General features: G+C 40.8%; 1 protein-coding gene across 4 annotated transcripts in view; it reads right to left on the bottom strand.

Moving 5' to 3' along the window:
• THADA (thyroid adenoma associated) overlaps positions 1 to 23,534 on the bottom strand; it is a 288,533-nt gene that overhangs the window by 82,802 nt on the left and 182,197 nt on the right. For 3 of the 4 annotated variants that reach the window (XM_012727581.1, XM_012727584.1, XM_012727582.1), the window contains exon 30: positions 5,542 to 5,657. The exons of the other annotated variant lie outside the window; for it this stretch is intronic. In XM_012727581.1, coding sequence (XP_012583035.1) covers positions 5,542 to 5,657 — 116 coding nt within the window. The remainder of the gene's footprint in view (positions 1 to 5,541; positions 5,658 to 23,534) is intronic. 4 annotated transcript variants of the gene reach the window in all.

Here is a 23,534-nt window from a genome sequence, read left to right as displayed (position 1 = left end):
CTAACCAGGTAAAATGGGGAACACACCGAATGACTAGCAATGGAGTGAAGACAATGGCTTGGTAAACTTAATGACTTCTTCTTCACTGCCAAAATATGCTACCTTTAGCAAATGATGTTTTCATTTCTTTTTTTTTTTTGGCATATTATAGCCAGAGGTGTGGGGGTATAGCCAGAGGTGTGGGGGTTAGGGGGTAGAGAGGATGTAGTAGAGACAGAGGTGTGGGGGTTAGGAGGTAGAGAGGATGTAGTAGAGACAGAGTAGGGAGCAGAACAGGCAGATTTACTGAAGTTCACTGCTATGGGGAGCAGCGGCAATGCTACCCCATGGGTGGGTCAGCTCCCTGGCCGGGTCTCAAACCCTGGCAATAGGGGTGATAGGGCTGAGACTTCACCCCTAGGCACTAGGAAGGCCCCACCAATGATGTTTTCAAAGATTTTTTTCTTAAATCAAAAATAGGCAACAGCATTTTATGTGTAGTGATGTACTGATAGTAAAAGTAAGAAGAAAAGCAAAGAAATGATGATCAGGACAATGATACAGGTACAAAGAGATCTTGCTTTTAATTTTTTTAAATTTTGATAACATATACGTAATATAAAGTTTACCATCGTAATCCTTTTAGGCATACAGTTCAGCACATTCACACTCTTGTGCAATCTCCAGAACTCTTTTCATCTCATAAATCTAACACTCTATTGTGTCCATTAAACACTAACTCCTAGGGCCCTCCCTGGTGGCGTAGCAGGTGAAAACACAGCACTGAGAGGCTAAAGCCACTTCCGCATGAGTTCAATCCCCGCCTGCCCTGGAGGTGACCCACCTGGCACGGCAGACCTCTCCTGAGCTGCCCGCTGCTCCCCTCAGCAGTGTACTTTGTCAGTTTGCCTGTTCTGCTCTCTACTCTGCTTCTAGTAAATCCTCTCACTGCCCCTGCACCTCTGGCCTGTATCCCACTTCTGTATGCATAAATAAATAAATCTTAAAAAAAAAACAAAAACAAAAACACTAGCTCCTCATTCCCAGCCCCTGGTAACCACCTCCTACTTTCTCTGTCTGTGATGACTACTGAAGGTAGCTCATATAATTGGAATCATACAGTTTTTTTTGTGATTGGCTTATTCCACTAAGCATAATATCCTCAAAGTTCATCCCACAGGGTAACATGTGTTACAATTTCCTTCCTTTTTAAGACTGAATATTCTCCACTGCCCAGGAGTATCACATCTTGTTTACCCATCAATGGGCACTGGGATTGCTGCTTCTACCTTTTGGCTATTGTGAAGAATGATGCTAAGTACATGCATGTGCAAATCTCTCTTCAGGACTCTGCTTTCAATTCTTCTGGGTACATACCCAGAAGTGGAATTGTTAGATCATATGGCAATTCTATTTTTAATTTTTTTTAGGAAATGCCATACTATTTTCCAGAGCAGCTACATCAGAGCTTTCATTAATAACAGCAATTGCTTTCATGGTACTGTTAAGTGAAAATAGTTAGCTATAACTTATATATATAGTATAACCTCAACTATGTAAAAAAAAGCATTAAGGAAAACGATGAAGTAACCACATGAAACAGTTCAACAACAGTAGTGGTTTCTGCTTACATTCTCTGCTTTTCCAAATTTTATGCTTGACTAATTTTCTATGATAAATATATACCACAGTGACAATCAAGGAAAAAGAAGTGAACAGCATTTTAGAGGACACATTTTTCTTTTCTGGTCATCACATCACCCATTGCACTTAGTCTGAACGGCCCATTTGGTTCACCAAGTTCACTAAAACAAAAACACACACGCACTTACTTTTTCCCTTTCATAACTGAAGGAGACACTAGATGCCCAAATTGATTTTTGAAAAGTTGTAAGTCCACTATAACAGTAATATATAATAGAACTCTCAATCCAAGTAAATAAGTCTTTTCTTCTCTTGGTCCAGCTTGACAGGCCTTTTGAAAAGCCCTTCCCCTTCAGGCAGGGCTCTTCAGCTGGGAGAGCCAAGCTGGAATGTGCAAACAGCCAAGGAGGCAGACAGGCCACTCACTCGTGTGGGGGCTGTGCTGCCCCTCTTTCATGGCGCCCACAGCCAGCCGCTCCAGGCCAGCACTGACCCCTATTCTCACTTGGTTTTTAGTCTGGGTCAGCTTAGCTCTCCTTCAGTAGTGGGTAAACCGCCTTCACACTGTGAGAGACAGTAAACTGGACTGAGAAGGGAGGGATGGAGGAAAAAGGGGAAGGAAGGGACTTGAAGGATTAATGAGCTGATTTCCATAAAGGCTTTGACATCTTGGAATGAAAAGCGGCCTGTAAGAGCAGAAGCCCAGGCCTTTTTCTCAGACCATGATGCCAGCTGGCCATTCATCACCAAGAATTCCCCAACAACTCCATGGCTATTGCTTAATCACCTCATATAAATCCTTATTAATCTTGCGAAGTCAAAACACAAATATATGACCAAAGTCTTTATTTTGTGTGCCCTCAATTTCAGGGTCAAAATTTTAAAAATGAAATTAGTTGTCCAATGGTTCTAATGAAATTTTTTTTTTCAACTTTCTTTGGGAATTAAAAAGACAAATAAATGACACTCTCACTAGTGTTTTTGTACTTACTGGGCTGAAAGAACTCATGCTAGTAATCAAATAAATTCTAGAAGGAAAAAGGTGTTGGTGCTAAAATTTAAGCCAACAATTTTTTTTAAAGTAACATTAATGTTTCATAGCTTATACTCAAAAAGATACAGACAATCCTTACTAGGCACAGAGGAACATTTATTCCTCTTACCTGTGTAAGTTGCTAGGGACATAAGGGAGCCTCTTTAGCCGTGGAATTTGGAATATTCTGCACTGTAACATTTTTCATAGGAAAGGCAGGTGGGAATGTGAAGACAGGGGTCCCCTTTGTGAGGGGCCCACCAGAACCCAGAATGGGCTCATGTGAGCCTGCGGCTATTAGTGTAGAAAATTCCTTCTGGGGCAACACTCTCAGAGGACCTAAGGGGAAGGCAGGCATGTGGCAGGCCAAGACTTCATCAAATATATCCAATTTCATACTCTCCTATCCCAATGGCTATTCTGTTAGGGGTATGGATGGCACAGAAACACTGACTCGTGGCTCGGGAATGCACTGACCTCTGGCAGTGTGTGTTCCTCCTATATGCTATTCCAGGCTCTGAACACATCCTGATTACTATGGTAAAAGTGTGTTGGGGAGCAAGAGGAAGCCTGGTGTAGGATCACCTACAGACCACCCACAAAGTGAGAATTTCACACTGGATAATAAAGAATTGATGGTACTGGAGATGTGAAATTGGCTTTCTGGGGCTGTCAGCAAGCAAGGTAGAAACCCAGGGAATTGCAGGGGTTCATGCCTTTGTGTTCTAGGAGTAAAATGAGAGCAGGTGGGGAGGACCCTGATGATGATGGAAAGCCTGGGAGAAAACTGCAACAGGAACCACAGGGGAGGTTCAAAGAGGCAGGAGATTCCTCACTGGAGAGGAGGCTGAGGGCAGCTTTATCGTCTACTCTCAGGCACATGCAGCATGGAAGACCATTCATTCAGGTGGCTGGTCTGTCACTCCGCCTCATCTACCCCATGCAACATGAAGGAGCAGACTCAGAAAGTCAGTGGGATATTGATTTCTACCAGGCCCAAGGAGGAGTGCAAGGGAAGGGGATACAATCTCCTTCTTTTCAGCACATTAAGAAACAATACAGTACCTGGAGGCAGGGGTTTCTATAGAATGATTTCTGGATAGCCCTGTCTTTCTGATCCCCAGAAAGAACAGGGAGAAAGATGTGGTCTCCTAATTAGCAAGCAGATGAGAGCACGATTCCCCTGTGATCTCAGGAAGATATCATAGAGGGAAAATGATTGTAGGCTCAAGGAGGCTCAAGGAAGCAGTTTATAGTTATACTTTCTTCTCTCTAAATAAAAGAGAGAAAACAAAAAGTGGATCTAAAATGAGAGGCTATGATGGATTATGGGGGGAAGATTCTGGGTGCTTTGGCGCTGGGTGTGGTGTGGTGACATACACCTAAAGATCTGTGGGCCTATACTCCTAAGTCGCATTGGTTTGTAAACCAATGCTATTGCAATTAAAAAAAATATATATATCAACAACTAAATAATAATAAATAAGAGAGGTTCTGTTCATTTATTGGCAGTTTAGACACTAGAAAATTTCCCCATCAATATCCCTGTTCAAAGCTCTAAGAGCTTAGACACACATGTACATACTAACAAGCCCTTCTCTAGCTCCCTTCCACCTTCAGGAGGTTTCCTTCAGGAGGTTTTACAGCTTGGTATCCACATATTCCCCCAGTCTCCTTCTCTGCCACATCCTTTATGTTCCAGAAAGAACTAACTTCCTAATAGATCTGTGTGTCAATTAAGCTATTTTAAATGCCGTGTCTCTGCCTATGAATCTGGGATGCCCCTCCCTGCCTGGGCACTTGGCAAAATTCTACTCCTGTCCTGGGACGTGCTACGTATTCGCACCCTCTGAAGTACTCCTATACCTGCTATATACACTTGCTGTTACCCTTACCATATGGGTGAAGATGACTTACTTCCATACCTTTGTCACTTCCTGGATGTGAGTTCCTTGAAGTTAGGATTAGTTCTTCCATAGCTTTGTATTCCTGTATCCTAACACAACTAACAGGTAGCCTTGTGTTCAACAATACTTTGTCAAATGCAACTGATTCACAGGCCTCACACTGCTTAATTTGCCATTTATAACGGGAAGCCCAATAAAAGCACATTTTTGAAACAGAAAAAAGAGGCTATGTTGGACACCCAGTTCTTAATCAAGCACAACATGGAGTGGGGTAATGTGAGGTTCTCCTGAACTTTCTGCTGTGCTGGGCCTCTGAGAAACTGTAGCAGGGCTTTGGAGTAAAACTCTCCTGCCAGTACTGAGTCCTGCAACATGGATTCTGAACTAGGTGTTACAGACAGTATTCCCTGTGCATTAAATGAGAAATTCTTTTTATTCTATCTTTTTATAGTGAATGTTCTAAGTTCTAGAATAAACTAACAGTAGCAAGGATGAAAAAAAAAATCTAAGTATTCACCCTCCTTTGCCTTTGCTTATTCAAGCTACTCTACTACTACCCCCAAAGAGTGACTTCCATGCTTTTTTCTTATGCCACTCAGTCCTGCTCAAATCTTACCCTGATCTTTCAGTTTCCATAGTGCCGAGGCATTTGTACCACATGTGTTAGTTCATTACGATCTTCCATTGTAACAGCTACACACGGCTGGGCACAGAGCAGGTATTAATAAAAACAAGATGATTGGTAGACAGATAAAAAGCCATATTACATGTCTTCCAGCCACAAAGCAGTTTTAGAAAAATTGTCAAAAAAATATTTTTCTTTCTTTACCACAAACCAAAGTTCTAAAAAGATAAATACTCCAATAAGTTTAGAAAACTCATGCCAATGACTTAAAACTTCCACAAACTAGAAACAGCAATTCTCCAATGTATTCCTAACCCCTGATAACTCTTTGCTCATGTGGGGTTTTAACATACCTCTTGGCCAGCCAGAGTTTGGCTTTGGTACAAAGAGCAACGTCAGCCAGCTCCTGCTGAAAGTATGTATTCATTCTGTACTTGGAGTCTGAGGAGGCTTGTAACAAATGAAAAACCTAAACCAAAAAAGAGAAGCAACATCCTGCTGTGAAAATATATTTTTTCCTAAATGCTCAAAATAGTCCCCTCAAAGAATACGGACACCTGCAGAACATGGCTCTAGTCTCTTTGCCAAAAAGCCTGTTGATTTTGGAGGCTACCATCATTTGGGAGGAACCTATGTCCTTAATCTGTGTCTGTGCTCAGAGTTCCTGGACAAATTCTGACAATCATTTGATACAACTGAGCTTTCAGTTATAAGCAATGGGCAGATTGATTTTAGCAAAGAAATGCAAACATCCTTTTTAGCAGTCTCACTCAGATAAAAAAAAAAAAAGTACCTTTTGGAAGTCAAACTCCTCCTACCTAAGTAAAATGGATCATCTGAGAATCTAAACTGGTTTACAAGTCTGGGTTTACCAGAAGAGGCCTGGTTGAAGAGCAGGCCACCTGATACCTGCCCTGGCAAGAGCCAGACAGCGATGCTTATGAACTTGTTAGATTTCTTTTGCAGATCTTCACTGAGATGTCAGGAGTAGAAGTGACACTTCTTCCCCTTACATGACATTACCTATATGAGAAGCAAGCAAACAAGACAGCCATATAGTTTCTCCAGCTGCCTCTGACTCGAGTGAAGGTTATTTCAGCAGACACAACAGTGACTGCGTGCAAGAGTGTGTGTACATGTGCGTGCACAGACATGCGTGGTACGTCAGTTATATACACTCGTCAATCTGGACTGCCAATCTGTAGCAGAGAAAGATGTGGGCGAGGGTTGACATGAGAGCAGAGACCTTCGCTAGCACCAAGGAGCAAAGCCAGCACAGACAAAGCCCTCAAGGATTTGAAAGCTTGTTTTAACAGTTTGTTTCTTTTCCTATTGTCTCCTCCTTTAGAGCACCACATGATTCAGACACCCAGATCCAACTTTTCCTTTTCTTTCTCTCCTGTCAGTGAAGGGTATGAGGGGTATAATACATGTGAATGCAGAAGAGGTAATGAGAAAAAAGAAGAGGCCAAGATAAATGAGACCCAGAATCATCAGATCCTAAATGGGTGTGAGCTAGCAGGTTTTCCTGGGTCAGACATCTGCAATTACTGATAACAAATATCCAGGCGGAGCACTTTATATTTAGAGTTCCCACCTCTTAATCCCCCCGCCCCACCCCCCAAATAAAACCTGACTATGTAACTGCTAATTTTTTTTTTTTGGATCAGAAGCAGCTGTATAGGAGAATGCATGCAAGTCCCAATGTGGAGATTGCACATGGCCGCTCTAATAATGGATCTGTTATTTCAGAAGCAGCAGATCAAATATCACTACTTCACCACACCCCCGCAGGGACCTAAGCCACCCGTCGTGAAGTCTGGAGAAATGGGCCTGGCTGGGGCTTCTGTTCTTATGTGGTGACTGCCAGAGTGAAAAAAATACCTCCCTCTGCCTGAATCCCCACTCTCCTGAAAGAGTTGGCAGAGTCCCTGGGCTTTGCTTTACTTTCCTCTACAGCTGCACAAAACCAACCACCGGGGCTTTTCATGGTGTCACAGGATCGTAATTAATCAGCAGACACCAGCAAAATACATGACTTTGGAATTTACTTGTAAAGAAAGCTGTGAGATTTTCAAATGCCTCTTATTTAGGAGCAATCACTTCAAAAATAACTTCTGATGGATGTTTAAACTTAGCCCTATATTTGCTCACCTTTCTTGGCAAAAACAAGGCTGTTTTTGAAACGCTTGGTAGCTCTGGTTTATGAAAATCAGCCTACAGGTCTATCAATTCTGTCACCTTAGGTACAAACCAGGCAACAATTGTGATCCTGGTTATTCACCAGGAACAGAGGGCAATCTGTTTACATGGACAAATGGAGAGGGGGTATACTCAGCAGAACCCTGGTGGAAATAAGATGTAGGAAATTCAGAACAATATAAATGAAAGATGAGATCATAGAAATCAAGGAAAATGTGGACCAGGGTTCGAGAAGATGAGCAGACAGAGTAGAGAAAAAAGGCCTATAAACAAGTCTTCAACAGGCTATTGTACTGAAGACCATTTTTTCAAGAAAGTAAATGAAAATATTTAATACATCACCACCCTCACATGGCATTTAGTGTGGTGTTTCACTTATTCAAGAAAAATGAAGCCCTCCTTTGGTGGTTTCAGAAGTAAGGCCAGGTCCCTGGGACAACGGCCTAACAGAGCAGGAGACTCCTGCAGCTCCTAGAAAGGATCCATCAGCTCGGAAAGGTCGGCAGTGGCCAGGAAACGTCCTCTTTGCTAAAGTTCTGGACCAAAAGAAATTCTGGCCTAAGTATGTGATTAAGCCAAGCTGAGATGATCTGGAAACAGCTTCTAGTATAGGACTACACTGAAAAACCCCAGGTACTGGAATTGAGGAGAAGACTCACTGAAGCACTTGGGAACTGTACAAAGTTGCAAATGTAGGGACCCCACATTGGCAAAAGGATCCAAACCAGTCACTATCAGGTGCTGTCCTATGGACTGAAGCACAGGACAAGCAGACTCCCTGTTCCAGTCACGAACAAGTGGAAAATCTATAGCGTCCTGACTCTGCCTGGATGGATTTATAGTCTGTTCGGGGGCACTGCCATTACTTTTCTCTTGTGCTCAATCAACCTCACCCTCCATCAAGTCGTGCCCATGGCAGTAATTCAACAAGCAGTTGCTGAACTAATGTCCATATACAGTAGTGTAGGTTTCAAGGAACCAATCTCCCCTAGACAATTGAAAACCCAGAGTCTGGTGCCTCTTTCCTGCATTAGCTCTGCCTGCAGGCTGTGTTGGTGGCTCGGTGAGCTGCTGTGGACGCCAACCCCAGGTCAGGAATGGACACAGTTAGGTGACACAGAGCCCACCCTAATTGTGGAAGGCCAGGTTGTGGCAAGAAGGCAGCCCCAAGGCAGAGAGGAAAACTTACTGTTAAATACTGACTTTGGTTAATGATAATGTGTCAATATTGGCTCATTAATTGCAACAAATACACCAACTCAGATTTTCTCATAAGCGGACATAAACTTATACTATTGGCAAATAGAGTCTCTAACTGTATTTTCCTTGAGGGCTGTGTAAATCGCCTATTCTGTTCTCTAGCTTACTTTTCTGTAAGAATGCAGCGTATAACACACATAACATACAACATATGTACTGACTAGTTGCTTATACTATCAGTAAGGTTTCTATAGTTAACTTTTTGGAGAGTCAAGAACTGCATGTGGATTTCGACTGTGTAGGGAGACTGGCTCCATGCTGCTGTATATGGGAATTCTCTGTAACACCTCTGCAATTTTCCTGAAAATCGAAAATTGCTCTACAAATACATTAAAAATGAATATTGGCACTGCTCAGGGGTCAGCAAGTAGTTGGTGTGGCGTGGTGTGTGCGGGACGGCAGGAGACACAGCTGAAGAGGGGTCGGGTCAGACTTTTGAAAGAGGTCTCATGTGCAGCTTTAAGGAGTGTCCTGTGCCAGCAAAGACCTCTGTGTGATATGATCTGTCACTGGGAAAGCCAAGGTCAAGGGCAGTGTGGAGGCCGGTTTAGAAGGGGCAGAGGCAGTCCACTGCAACAGTCTAGACAAGAAATGTGAGGGGCAAAGCAGAGGCTACAAACCCAAAGCCTGGGGCCCAAAAGTGACTGCAGATGTTTTATTTGGCCTAGATGGTACTTTTAGACTATCGTTTATGATTTATGATGTGAAACTGGGAGATTTCCCATCAAAACCATCCCAATTTCCAACTTTTTAAGAAAAGAATATCTGGAGGTTCACATTCATACAGACAACAGTTTCCTGGCCCGGCTGAGGAGAGCAGCTGGGCCCATGGGTGAGACATGCACGCTCTGGTTCCCACTGTCCCTCCCACTGCCATTAATCATCGTCCCTAAGGTGGAGTGTCCATGTCATTTATCACTGTGCTTGTGCTTTTGTTTTTTTAACTTATAGAGAATCAAGAGGAAAATGAAACATTTAATGAATCCTAATCTCTATCAAAAAGATTGAAAACAAAGGATGGATCAAGAGGGTAAAGTACGTATATTCAGGCCCTCTGTTCATTTACCGGCCCGGCACAGGTAGGTCTCTGATACTGACAGCCCCAGACCTCCCCAATCTAAAGGTCAGCAGCAGTGATACATTGAAGAGAGGACACCTTTGAGAGACACTCTGGAGGCAGAAGCAGCAGAAGTTGACATCTGCTGTAGACCTGGAGGTGAGGCTGAGGAAAGAGAAGGCGGCAGCAGTGATAGCATTCTTCAAGGCAGGGGGTACAAGAGGGCATCATTCAGGAGGTTTGGGAATGAGGGATGGCGATTTAATAAGCTTGGTCAAGAACGTCGATAGGATGAGCACTCTAGTTAGGGTAACTTGCAAATAAGGAATTCTTTTGAGCGTGAAAAGGAGCTCTACTTTAACACCGGGATAAGCCAGGACACTGGTTACCTCTATATTAGGCTCCTCAGAAAAAGGTTTGAATGAATTTGGAGGTGCCTTAAGCAAAACAAATGGAGGAAGCTTTGTTGACTTAAGAGAGCTGAGACCCTCAAGAGAGCTGAGACCCTCAGAAAGATACCCAAAGCATACATACAACAGCCAAGCACAAACCAAAAGCATCACTTGAGACTCTCCCAGGCCTGATGAGGTGATCAGGCCCTGTGCTCTGCAAGGGGTGGGTAGGGAGCAGCTGAGAAGGGCAGACTGCCTAGTCCCTGAGATGCAAGCTTTAATGAAACTCTGTGAGGCTCTAAGAAAGTCTGGAGAACCTGGAAGCAGTTACTCTTTGTCCCCGCCCCCCCTGCCCCCACTCTAAACACGGAGACTCGGGGGAGCTCCCAGACATCTGGGTAAAGCCTGGGGTACAATCTGGCAGCTTTGTATCTTAAAAGCAACTCCGTAGAGCAAATGTAATGTTCTTTGAATAAATGCCACAGGCCTGAAAAGAGTCCTGAGGCAGAGCCGTGAAAAAGCCTGCAAGGCCCTAGTGAAATATGTCTGGTTTATACTTCTGGACTAAAATAGTGACTTGTGTTCGACAAGATCAAGATGATCTATGGCTGTTTGGGAATGCATTGCTGAGATGGGTTTTCCTCTTCACCAAGCGTGGCTTCCAGGCGATTTTCCCCTTTATAAAGTCAACAGCAGCTGAGCTCCAGAAACCAGCAGGATCCAGCAATAACAGAACTGGGTTAGGTAGGCCATGAAAAAGGACAACCCCAGTAAGAAAAGAGGTGCTCCTTTCAGAGGTCAGACACCAATGGGGTGAATGGATGGTAATCAGACAACCCCCACCAAACCCAAACTCTAGAGATCCATCAATCTAGCAACTTCTGTAAATGTATTTTCTTGAAAACAATTTCTACCCTTCTTTTGCAGCATTCGGACTGGGGGTGAACACTTGTGCCCCCATCACATTCGGCCAAGTATAACATTTCTGTATCTGCCTGGCCTTCTCCCCGCCTTGCTTCAACCCCCACAGCTAAGTCAGAGCCACATTTTTCCAAGCTCGGTGTTTACACAGGATTTTATTTCGGCTGGTAAAACATCTGTATTTTTTCAGGGACTTAAATAAATGATCTATGCCGGGAATGTACAGTATAGGGTGATGTCAGGTTCCCCCCCCCCTTTTTTTTTTCCACTCACTGGGCAGAACAGGCAAACATTGTTTCAGCCTGTAGTTGGGAATGTGAATATTTATCCTGTCGACTTAATTCATACAAACAGAACTAAAGGCAGGCAGGCAGAAGTATTTTATGGCTTTAGGTCAGACTGAAGGGGGGCGGTGAGAAGGGGGATGGCCGAGGGAGGAATCCAAACTTTCTAATTCACAGAAACATGCCTAATCATATAACTGCCGGGAAACGGATACAGCAAAAACTATTTAAAAGGCAGGTTGTATTTGTGTTTGTGCGGGGAGGGGGTTGCATGGGAGAAACAGAGAAGAGTTCTCTACCTTCTGTGTCATTTCTAATCATAACAACATGGCTTAGGATTTAATAGTTTTTCTGCTTCCGGAATATTAATCTTATCTCCAACCAGACCACAGGTTCCTGGGAGCAGCGCCCCTTCCTGTGACTTCCCAAGTGCAGGGCCTGGCTGTCAGGGATATGTACTGCCCGTGTCCTCTGGTCAGCAAGGTCAGCATATTATTCTTTCTTATGGACAGGTCTGCTACCAGACTTGGGGAGTCAGTGTGGAGCAGCAGTATGATGTGGAACCCTGGGCATAGAGGGCATGGGCCACCCACATGACACCATGCTGGCCTGTGCTGAGGGCAGGCCAGCAGGCATTGCAAATGGTTGCTCCCCCAAACCTCAACCTGCTTATCAGATGAGAACACCTCCTTACAAAGGCCTTGGTAAGTGACGCTGGGCTTTGTACAGGCCCTGGAGGTGCTGCCAGGAAAAGGCCTCTAATTATAAAGAATAATTACTTCCCAGCTGACTCTGCTCGGGAAGAGAATCACAGAAGCACAGGAAATAGGCTGAGAATAGCTCTAAGGACTAAAATATACAAAACACAAATGCCACAGAACCCTGGAGATTCAGACACTCCCACGCTCCTAGCTCAGGCACCAAAAGACCTTACACCTAGATGATGAAAGCAGCTTAACTGACTGGTCTCTACCTCCAAACTTATTTTACAAATGGCTGCAGGGAAATTCTCTCAAAGCCAAGTCCTGATGGTATCACTCCCCATTTCAAAATCTTTCAATGACTTCTAACTACCTAAAGAATTTGCTGAGCACTGAAGGTTCAAGCTACCTTTCTAGTTTTACATCCTGCTTCTACTTTGTGTTTGTTTGGTGGCCACACAGGATGATTTTCCATTCCTGACAACTCCGAAATCTTTTCTGTCCAGCATGTCCCTCCACCTCTGCCTACTGAAATTCCCTTTGTACTGTGAGCCCAGATTTCACCCCACTCCCTTCATAAAACCTCCCCCAGCTTTCATCAGTCACCTCCCACCCCCACCTGAAGACTTAGTCTTTTCTTACTGAGCCCAACAGCTCATTTCTTTCTTTCTTTTAAAAACTTTTAAAATCCTGTCGTCATGGCTATCAATCTGTAATTTCCTTTCCTGGAACAGAGAGCTTTGAAGGAAAAGGCCTGTATCCTTGTTCTCAGAGCTCCTGGTGCCCAAGGATATAAATTCTGCGGTGGAGAGCGGGGCTCAGCAGGTAGTGTGCACATTGACTTGGAATTCTACCACGGCCTCGCAGAGGTGGCAGAGAAGAGCCTGCAACAGCATGTGAAGGTGTTACAAGCTGCATCCAGTCTTCCCACACAAAGCAGTTGAGGAAACAGTACAGTACTAACAAGAGAGTAAGGATATATTTGTCTTGGGTCACCTCTGGACTAGTGTTCCAAATTTCACAGTAAAATTATAGTCCCATCAACCAGAAGACCGAGGAGTCCAAGCTATTGGGTAAGAGTAATATTTAGTGATATCAGGACCTCTCTGGTGGTACAGGAGTTAAGTCTCAGCACTATCACACCTACTCCTTAGATTCAATCCCAGCCAGGGAGCTGATCCACATGATTCAGCAGACCTCTCCTGTCTTGTCTGCTGCTCACCTCAGCAGTGTATTTCAGTAAATCCATTTGTTCCTTCCCCATTCTATCTCTGGTCAATCCTCTTATCCCTTGCACCTCTGGTCTACGCCCCAGTTCTTTCTTTTATGCAAAACCAATCAATCTTAAAAAAAAAAAAAAGTGGTATCAAAGGTAGTTATTGTAACCCAACATACATACAAAGGCTTGCATGTAGCAATATAACAATTTACTAAACACTGATAAATGTTCTAATTTAAGAGTTCCTAATTTTAGAACTCAGACAAATTTCTGAAAGGTTACATATAAACTTTTTTAAAATTACAAAATTCTTTAGGAGAAGCTTTATCATACTTTATATAATTAATCTTTTCCAAATATTTATGTCTTAAACTATATCCTTTAAATATAATATTGAGATCCAGTGAGAAACTCTTTGAAATAGTAGAACCTAGTAGTGAAAAATAATACAAAATAATTAGTTCAGTCAAGAACTAATTTAAGTAATGCTGAGGAGAGAATTTGGTAGTGACATGTATAAATGAAACTAAATTGTCATGAACCAGTAATTGCTTCAGCTGAGGGATGGTTACATAATATTCATCATGTTATGCTGCCTATATATGTGTATATTTAAAATTTACTATAATAAAAGTCTAAAAGAGATTTAGAGAGGGCAAGAAAAATGGGGAAAAAATAGAACAGCTAAGTATATAGGTGAAATCAATTTAAAGAGAGTTTATGATCTAGTACAGAAAATAAGAAGTACATAAATAACTAAATGTCAAGGTAGGAAATAGTATGTGCTAGAAGAGGAAGAGAGAATAGGATCCAGAAAATACTTGCTGGAAATTTTATATGTGGAAATGGAATAAATGATAAAAGTGGCACTTACACAGTAGTAAAAAGACTGATCTACTTAATAAATGATATTAAGATAACCAGCTAATTTTTTGAGAAATAATATAATTGGATCTTTACCCAAGCTTTGCACTAAATAAATTCTAGATGGAGAAAACAATCAAATATTTAAAAAGAAACTATAAAAATCCTAGAACAAAACAAAAAATCTTCTGTAAGTCAGGTGAAAACCAGGCTCTCTCTAGGAATGAACATAAAGCCATGAAGATAAAAAATAAAAGATTAGCATGTCAAAGTCAGAAGACTTCTGTATGGCAAAAATTACAGGACTTTTCAAAAGTAAAGTCAATCTAGGGGTGAAATATTTGTCAGTCTATCTAAGGAACAAAATTCTCACAAATCAGTAACATAGTGAAAATAAATGAATGAAACATGGCAGGGAGTTACAAACTTGCCCTACTCAAAAGACCCTTTAGTACCTCAATAATTTTTTCATGGTGCCTGTAGGCCAAAAGAAATACCTAATGGTTCCATTTATTAAGTAGTTAGGTCCAAACAACTTAATAAGGATTAATGCCCGAGCAGCACAGCAAATGAAAAGATAAAACACATAAGTTGAAAGAAATAATATTTTGGATTTCATTCTCTAATAATCAGAATTATTTACTAATGGCATGTGTGTTCCTGTTTGATATTTCATTACATCTCAAGTCTTGAAATTATTGACCTCTACTTCCCTCATCTTGTTTGACATTGATTTTTCTCATGGTACTTGCTTTTTATCATAGCAACTATCAAATACTTAACTTCGCAAAGATAGAGCTTCATCAAAAGGAATGTGTGAGCAAATGTTGATAACTGTAAATTACTTCAAGTTATTCGTTCACACAATATAGCACAGATGGCAAATATCACCGTGCTTCTTCCCCAAATTTAAAATCTCCCATGGCGCTTTGGCACATACTTTGGGAACTGCAAATATTTAGCAAAGAATATAAACAAGCAATTCACAGATGAATTACCAATAGCCAATAAACACATGAAGATAATTTAATTTCATTACTTTAAAAAAAAAGAACAGTTAAACAATCGAAAAGAACTATGGATTGCAGACTTCTTTTTTTTTTTTTTAAGAGGGGGCAGGATTCAAGAAAACAGACAATCTCATTCATCATTTTTCTAGAGTAGCCACAGCCATGTCCCACATGCAATGTAGTCCACATAGGTGGTGTTGGACAAAGCAGCAAGGTGGAAGTCTGACCATGGCCAGCATAGTAGCAAACATGCACTTTCTTCAACCTTGCAATCCATACTTCTAGGAATTTACCTTATAGAAACACAGAAATGAACAAAGGTATAAATGTGTAAAGATAATCTTCAGTAGCTGTGATTTTTAACAGGAAAATTTAGAAAAGATCATTACAGAACCATTAAAAACAATCATTGGTTATTCCTATAAGTATCTCATATTTAGCCAAGCTGTACAGTCATTTAAAACAACGCTGTACATTTATTTATATGGACTGTCATGAAAATATCCCTAAGACATACTGTTAAGTGAAAAAGCAAGCTGAAAAAAAATAGTAATTTCCCATTTTTACTGATGCCAATTAATGTGAGTGGGATCTGTACATGCAATGTTGCATATTTCTGTAATTAGATTTTTTTTACAGTTAGAATTTCAAAATTATAGCCACATAGCAAGTTATGAAAACAGCAGAGTTGGGCCCTCCCTGGTGGTGCAGCGGGTTAAAGCACTGCACTGAGAATGTAAAGCCACTTTCGCATGAGTTCGATTTCCGCTTGCCCCGGAGGTGACCACATGGCGCGGCAGACCTCTCCTGACCCGCCCGCTGCTCCCCTCAGCAGTGTACTTCATCGATCTGCCTGTTCTGCTTCCCGCTCTGTCTCTGGTGAATCCTCTCACCCTCCGCATCTCTGGCCTGTACCCCAGTTCTGTATGAATAAATAAATAAATCTTTAAAAAACAACAACAACAACAACAAAAAAAAAACAGCAGAGTTGGAGTACCATTCACTCGGCTCCCCTCAATGTGACATTTCATGTAACTATAGTATTTTAGCAAAACCAGAAAATTGACAAAGGCGTTTTACTGTTAACTAGACTACACTGAGGTCTCACCATTTTTTACATGCATTCATTTGTGAGGAGTGAGGGGAGGACTTGGGTAACCACCAACACAAGCAAGCCACAAAACACTCCTATCACCAAAATAGAAGAATGCCTGAGACAGAGAGAGCTAAATAATATCATTTTTACCAGGTATTCCTTAACTCCATCCCCAATATGAAAATGTCCATACTAATTACTGGGACAGGTAGCTGTGTGGTATTTTTTAGCCAAGAAACAGAAACTTTTCAGATCTGTGCTCAAAGTGGATAGAAGAGGAGGTCAGAGGAGAGTGGCGGAGAAGGCTGGCCACAGGAAGGTGGCATTCTGAAGAGCTGCAGTAACATCTCCAACGTTGTCCTCTCAGCAAACAAGGCCAAAGGAAATGTAACGTTGTGATACTAATTTGCATTTCCCAGGTTTTAGATCACCTATAAAATTTACCTTGTAAAAAGAGTTTGACCCACAGAAAACTGTTTGGCTTTAGCATCTGGGCTACAGAGTGGAAATGCTGGCCAGCTGAGGGGGTTTGCAGCAACCGGCCTTAGGGACCAGACCTAGCGGCTCTCCAGGCATAACCCTGGGCTGCAGCCAGACTCAGAAGTCTGCTGGCTTGCAGCACGCTATGGCAACAGAGACTGCTCTTTCTGAAAAATGAAGATGGAAAAAAAATTCTTGACTCTTTGGTTACAGCTTATTTCAAAGGTCATCAAAGTAAACAAAAGGAAGACTGTGAATCTTTAAAAGTCACAAAGTGACAACTGTTTATAAAGTGACTGTTTATATTTTCACATGGAGGAAGGAAAAATGTGATTCCTCCAACCCCCTAGGAATGGAGATTTGGGTGGTTTCTCCTTCCTCCCCCCAGTTGGTTTGTTCCTTTGCCATTCAACACCTCCAGCAGTGAGGTCCAAACATCTGTTACATCCTTTTATGTGAAATTATAAAAGTCTACTGGATGCCAGGATTTGTGAAATAAATAAGGTAGTATCTTAAGAGGCAAATACCTCTCTAGCTCTCACTGATAACTGTCTCCTCCAATCCTGCTGGGCATGTGTAATACCCAGGGTCACAGAGAAGGTTTCTCAAATTTAAGCCTAGTTTCCTAAGAGGGCACCTTTGTCAGAAGGTCTAATTAAAGGTGAGGTCTAACTAAAGCATCCTCTCATCACCAAGGGCAGCCAAAACAACCTTTACTCTTATAATACGTTTTCTTGGTAGTGCTACTCATTGTCAGCTCTAGACAATCGTCACAGATGAGCTGCTAATTGGATTTCGTATCTGTTATTAGATATAGCCAAGATAATGAAACTAGATAGCGTTTAAATAAACATCTACAAGATACCTTTTTACAGGGTGTGTTGCATGAATTAATGAAGGTGTGATTCTCACTCCTATGTAAAGATTTCATATTATTTCTTCTTATCCGTTAAGACTTAGTTTATCAACTCTTTCTGTGACGTTCTCCCTGTCAATTCTGGGTCAAGGCAATCGCTCCATCCTCTCATCCCCATACTATTTATTATCTGAACCACTCATTTGGCACCTAAGATATGTTGCCTTGATTGCTATTTATCTTTTATATAAACCATGTTGTTTTATCTCCTAAAGAGCCTTACTGGAATGCAAAAGTTTGTTGACTTGATTTTAAATTTAAGGCAATTACCATGTGGCCTGAGATAAACAGTACTTTCAAGGCAATAGTTAACTCAATAGTGAAAGTAAACACCAAGTCCGCTTGCAAATGGGTTAGCTTACAAAGTAAGATGACCAATGAACGCAAGCCCTCGAGACAGGAATATGTTTGTGGCATGGGCCATCAGCCTGCTGTTCCCAGTCTAGGAACATGTCATATTATCCTCATGAATTCACCATCCTCCAAGCTTATGAGGAAACTCAAATCTTTCCTCTAAACTGACTTCAGCTCAAACAGTGGTATATCTCTGAAACTACCCTCCCAGGAACTGTCAAATGTATTTACTGAATGAATGGCTGAACAAAACAATGACTCTCGCTAAGTAGCCATCTATCCATAATCCATTTGGTTTGTCTCCTTTTACAGTATTGCTGGAAGACCATAAGGATCAGATTTAGGGAAGTTTTAAGGAACTGTAATGGATTTTTTACCCCATGAACAAGCCTTCCCAGTCAAATATTGGGAAAACAGGATATTGCTCTTGGTAACCATTAGATTTTATATTGAGGCTTTATTCTTTAGACATTTGGCAAGGTCTAAAAATAATTTTTATTGTCACAACTAAAAAGGGTGCCACAGGCATCCAATATGTAGAGACCAGAGATGCTGTTAAACATCATATAACTCATAGACCTACCCTCACAACAAAGAATTATCCAGCCCTTAATGTCCATGGTGATGCAGTGGAGAACCACGGTCTGTTGCAGCAGCCTGGGCTTTGCAGTCAAGAGCTCTCTGAGCCTTCATTTCCTCAGTTATAAAATGGAGCTAATGATACAATTCACCTCAGGATGTTATTGTGAAGCCTTAAAGAAAAGTGATATGGAAAGTGTTTCATAATTAGTTTTCAAAAATGAGTCAGTATTATTAATGGATGACATGGCCTGCATGACTCTCACTGTGTTGTACACTTTATGTCATTCTCAAGTGTTGCTACAGAAAGGGGGCTCACCTCACCCTGCTCCTTTCCTGGGGTATCTATGTCCCCTGGTTCTGCAGTATTAAGTAGCTTTCTTGTTCCTCTGGGCTACCTGTTTGTGTTCTCTATTTGGCAGGTGTTTTGGCTGGCCACTGGCCCACTGCCTGCTGAAGTCTATCCCTGAGCAGTCATATCCCTTAACTACATTTTTCCTTGTAGTCTCTGATGATTTTCCCAGATACTTTGCTTTCTGACGAATCACCTTACTGCAGCTCATAACAATGATCAAGTGTATGGCAAAGATAAATAAATGACTATCCCCAGGTGCTTTGGGAAGAAGGAGTTTAGTACTTGATATCAAGTTTGCCTTTTTTGTCATAAGCTAAATTTTCTGCCTTTGTGATCTACATCTAACAGTAAGTTTGTGCCACTCATGTCTCAGAAGAATAATATGGTGAACCCTGGAGGTATTAATTGTCTTAGTCATGACCTCCAGAGGTTTTATCCTTGATACTCTTCCTCCAGCTGAACATGCTCCACAAATTCACATATTTATAGGTATAATTTCCCGCTCTTCTGTTCTGCCTCGGTGAGGCAAACATTTTAAAATAAGCCAAGTAAGCACATTCTTGTTTTTCTAAGTATTTTCTACAGACTCAAATCAGGTAACACTTTAACAGATACTTTAGCTTCCATTCAAATAATTTCCAGGATGAATTTGGAAAATTTGCTTTTGTTTTGCTTAAAGGAAGCAAAGTGTCTTCTCTGTGTGTATAAACTTCAGAAAAAGGCTTCTGATCTTCTACATTTTCTACTTATTTGGAATGTATATACATATGTGCATGTATTAAAAATTTCACAGAATTTGATTCTTTTTTAAAAGACTGAATAATAGTCCCAATATTCTTGAATAATGGTAAACTCTTAGCACAAGAATCATGTCTCCCTAATGGCAGAACCTTAATTATCAGCAAAAATTACTTTGCCCTTTGAAGTGGCAGGGGAGGAAGAGGGAGATTTCTCATCTGGTCCAGAAGGATGCCTATGCCACCAACTTTAGAAATTAGTGAGGGTTTTATCATTAGAAGAACAAATGAAAGACTGAGCTTATCACAGCATTATGAGGAAGTGAGTAACATAGTTCACTGACAGGGAAATCCAGAATCCTAAGTTAGTGGGTTGGAGGCATTTACTCTTACAGTATGGCACGCACAGCCCTGAGGATGGAGAGTAGTCTTCAATCAAAGGGATTTACTTTCCAAGTATTATTATATGCTCTTTTTTTGGGTAGTGACACAGATTTGGAGGTCCAGCAGAGCTATTAAAACTGACTTCTAACTCAAGTGTGTTAGTCTAAGGCAAGTTATTGCAACTGGAGCATTACTGACCTTTGGAGCCAGATAACTCTATTGCGGGTCCTATCCTATACAGCACAGGATGTTTACTAGCATCCCACTACGTGCTAATGGAACTCTGCCACTGTGACAGCCAATGCTATCTCAGACCCTGCAAATGTTTCCTGTGGGGCATGTGGTCCCTGCTGAGAACCACTGCACCAAGCATACTAATCTATGTACCAATATCATGTATTATGTCCACTTTTGGGAAATGCTATTTAGCACAGTCCATATCCTCAAGAAGCTTCTGGCCCATTCATTTACTTAGTAGATATAATATTTGTTGAGTACCTCCTTATGTCCCTTCAGGGAGAGTAAATAGCCATGTACAAAGGGCTGAGGGCTGTGTGTTAAAAGAATCATGGAATTAGGGTTGAATGAAAGGAGGAAAGTAGCATAAGATGAGGTTGGGAAGGCAGACTGGTCTGACTACTTTGGAGTTTATAAACTATTACCAAAAGTTTGGATTTATTTTTATTGCAGATGAAGAGATATGGGGGATTTGGTGGAAATGCATTCCAGAATTAGTACTTATCCTCTATGACTAATTAGGTCTTTTATTTCTCATATTTCCAGATAATTTCAGTGAAAAATACAGGAGATTTAACTGTTTCAGTAGGACTAGGATATGACGGTATGGGTACGGGGTATTCATAATATAGTAGAGGAATACAAATGAGAAAGCATAAGTTATGGCACAATATTTCTTAATATTAGAATAGAATGAGGCAAATAACCCAGCTGTCAAGATCCACAATGAAGTTATTGTCTAACTAAAACCAGATATTAAGATTCCCAACTTCCTGACAGAACAGCATTGCAGTTTTTCAAAAACTAAAAACAATTACCATATGATTGAGCAAATTCCACTTCTGAGTAAATATTTACAAGAATTAAAAGGAGGCTCTTAAAAGAGACATTTATACACCCATGTTCAGAAGCAGCATTACTCACAAGAGCCAAAAGATGGAAGCAAATCAAGAACCCACTGACAGATGAACAGATAAACAAACTTTGTGTATATATTATATACACGCATAAATGCATTAGAATATTATTTGGTCGTTAAAAAGAAGAAAATTTGCCACATGCTACAATAAGGGATGAGTCTTAAGGACATTATGCAGAGAGAAGTAGGGCAGTCACCAAAAGACAAGTGTGTGATTTTACGTAAATGAGAATCAAGAGTAGTCAAACTCATAGAAACAGAATGTAGAATGGTGACTGCCAAGAGCTGGAAAAAGGAGAAACATGGAGTCATTGGTTAATGGGTAAAAAGTTGCAAGATGAGAAAATTCTGGAAATTGAATGCACAGTAACATTAATATACTTAACAATAATGAATTTTTAAAAATGGTTAACATGGTAAATTTCATGTGCATTTAATCACATTAAAAATTAATTTTAAAGCATTTCTTACATTCAAGTCACTAACATTCAATACTATAATATTGTATTCAGAATTATTTCTGAGAAATAGGTTTCATTTTCTGATTACAGTTGTCCACCTATTAAAAAGCCTTGTGGGTAAACTACACATTTCCTTTAGAGCAGCAACCAGGATTGTGAGCCTGCATTAATCAGATGCTCTCTTAGAATCCCATTTTTATTTCTTTTTTAAAATAATGTAATAGTTTATTTTTACATCACTTTGCGCCTTTTCCATCTCAGTTGTAATCCTATGGGCTTCCCATCACCATATCACCCATGTGCCATCACCATAGTCCAGTGTACTCCCCCTCCTCATTTTTGATCCCATTCCCCACTCCACCCCCATAAAATGTCTCTGGTATATAGTTGTTCATTAGTATTATTTCCCGCCCCCCGCCCCGATCTTTTATGCTCCTGCTATGAGTGAAACCATCTGGTATTTTTCCTTTTCTTTCTGGCTCATTTCCCCATTTTTATTTCTTTTAATCCTTAAAAAAACTAGTACCAGGTGCTAATAAAAAATAGCCACACCTATCAATCAAGGGTAGTATAAATTTGTACTAAGTGCACAGTGTCAAGTAATAGAGACACTGGGATCTATGAGCAGAGCATAAAGACCTGCTTTATGGCTTTTCTAATGCCCACTGTCTTTCCAGTCTCTCTACTCCTATGGAGGGGGAAAATAAGCATAGACTAAATTCTTAGACAAAGTTTAGTTTTATAAAACTCTATTGGAGACTATTTTTGAAAAATATCATTCTTGCCGAAGATGTGTTTGAGATTGTTATTAATGTCATTTTGTCATCTATAATCCTTAAGGAGGTACAAGTTTGTTTTATATCATATTTTACTTCCCATACAGCATCTATATTCTCTTTGCTCACAGTTAATATCCTCTAACATTTTAAGTCCCTTTCATTGTTACCCACTCCATACCTGTGAATAACTTTATTTTTTTAAAAGATTTATTTATGTATTCATACAAGCACTGGGGTATAGACCAGAGGTGCAGGAGATGAAAGGATTCACCAGAGACAGAGTGGGGAGCAAAACAGACTGACTGACTTAAATATACTGCTGAGGGGGACAGCGGGTAAATCAGGAGAGTTCTGCTATTATGTGGGTCAGCAACCTGGTCAGGGATCGAACTCATGCTATGGTGGCTGTGAATAGCTTCATAGTGCCATGATTTAACTTGTTGTACCAACAGGGAGGGCCCTGAGGATAACTTTGAAATTTTTATCTATGCCAAAATCTATTCAAAATTTCACAACTCATCAATTCAATTCAACATCAGGGCAATTCTTTTCGTTCTTCTCTACTCTCCCAAAACTTACCTAACCTAGACACCCTAGGTTAGAAAACCATTTGGCTCTAATTCTTTTGTTTTCTTCTCTAGTTCTATGTAAATGGACACTGGTCCCAACACCTTTAGATCTCTAGTTGTAAAACTGAAATATAACTAACTGCTCCTTACTACTTTGGGTGAACTTGACCAGTTTGCCTTATTTTACTCTAAAGAAGCAAAGTGTCTTTCCTGTGTATATTAGTGACACAAAATTGATATAAGTATATCAATATGGCAAAGGTAGTCTTATGTTACTACCTTATTTGAAAGGTATGAATACATGTGCATGTGTTTGTAATTATTGATTTTTTTAAGAAAAGGCAACATAGTAGTAGTGCATAATATATATCATGTACATCTATAATATATATCGTATACATCTGCGCACACACGCGCACACACACACACACACACACACACACACACCTCTTACATATCCCAGATGCAATTTCCACCTCTTTCATTCTGTCTTGGAGAAGCAAACACTTTAACATAAGCTAAATAAGCACATCCTTATTTTCCTAAGTACTTCCCAACTGCTCAAATCAG

Source organism: Condylura cristata, unplaced genomic scaffold (assembly GCF_000260355.1).
Source record: "Condylura cristata isolate star-nosed mole 26May11 unplaced genomic scaffold, ConCri1.0 scaffold00020, whole genome shotgun sequence".
Taxonomy (NCBI): Eukaryota; Metazoa; Chordata; class Mammalia; order Eulipotyphla; family Talpidae; genus Condylura; species Condylura cristata.
This window is presented reverse-complemented; position numbering and strand designations above follow the sequence as displayed.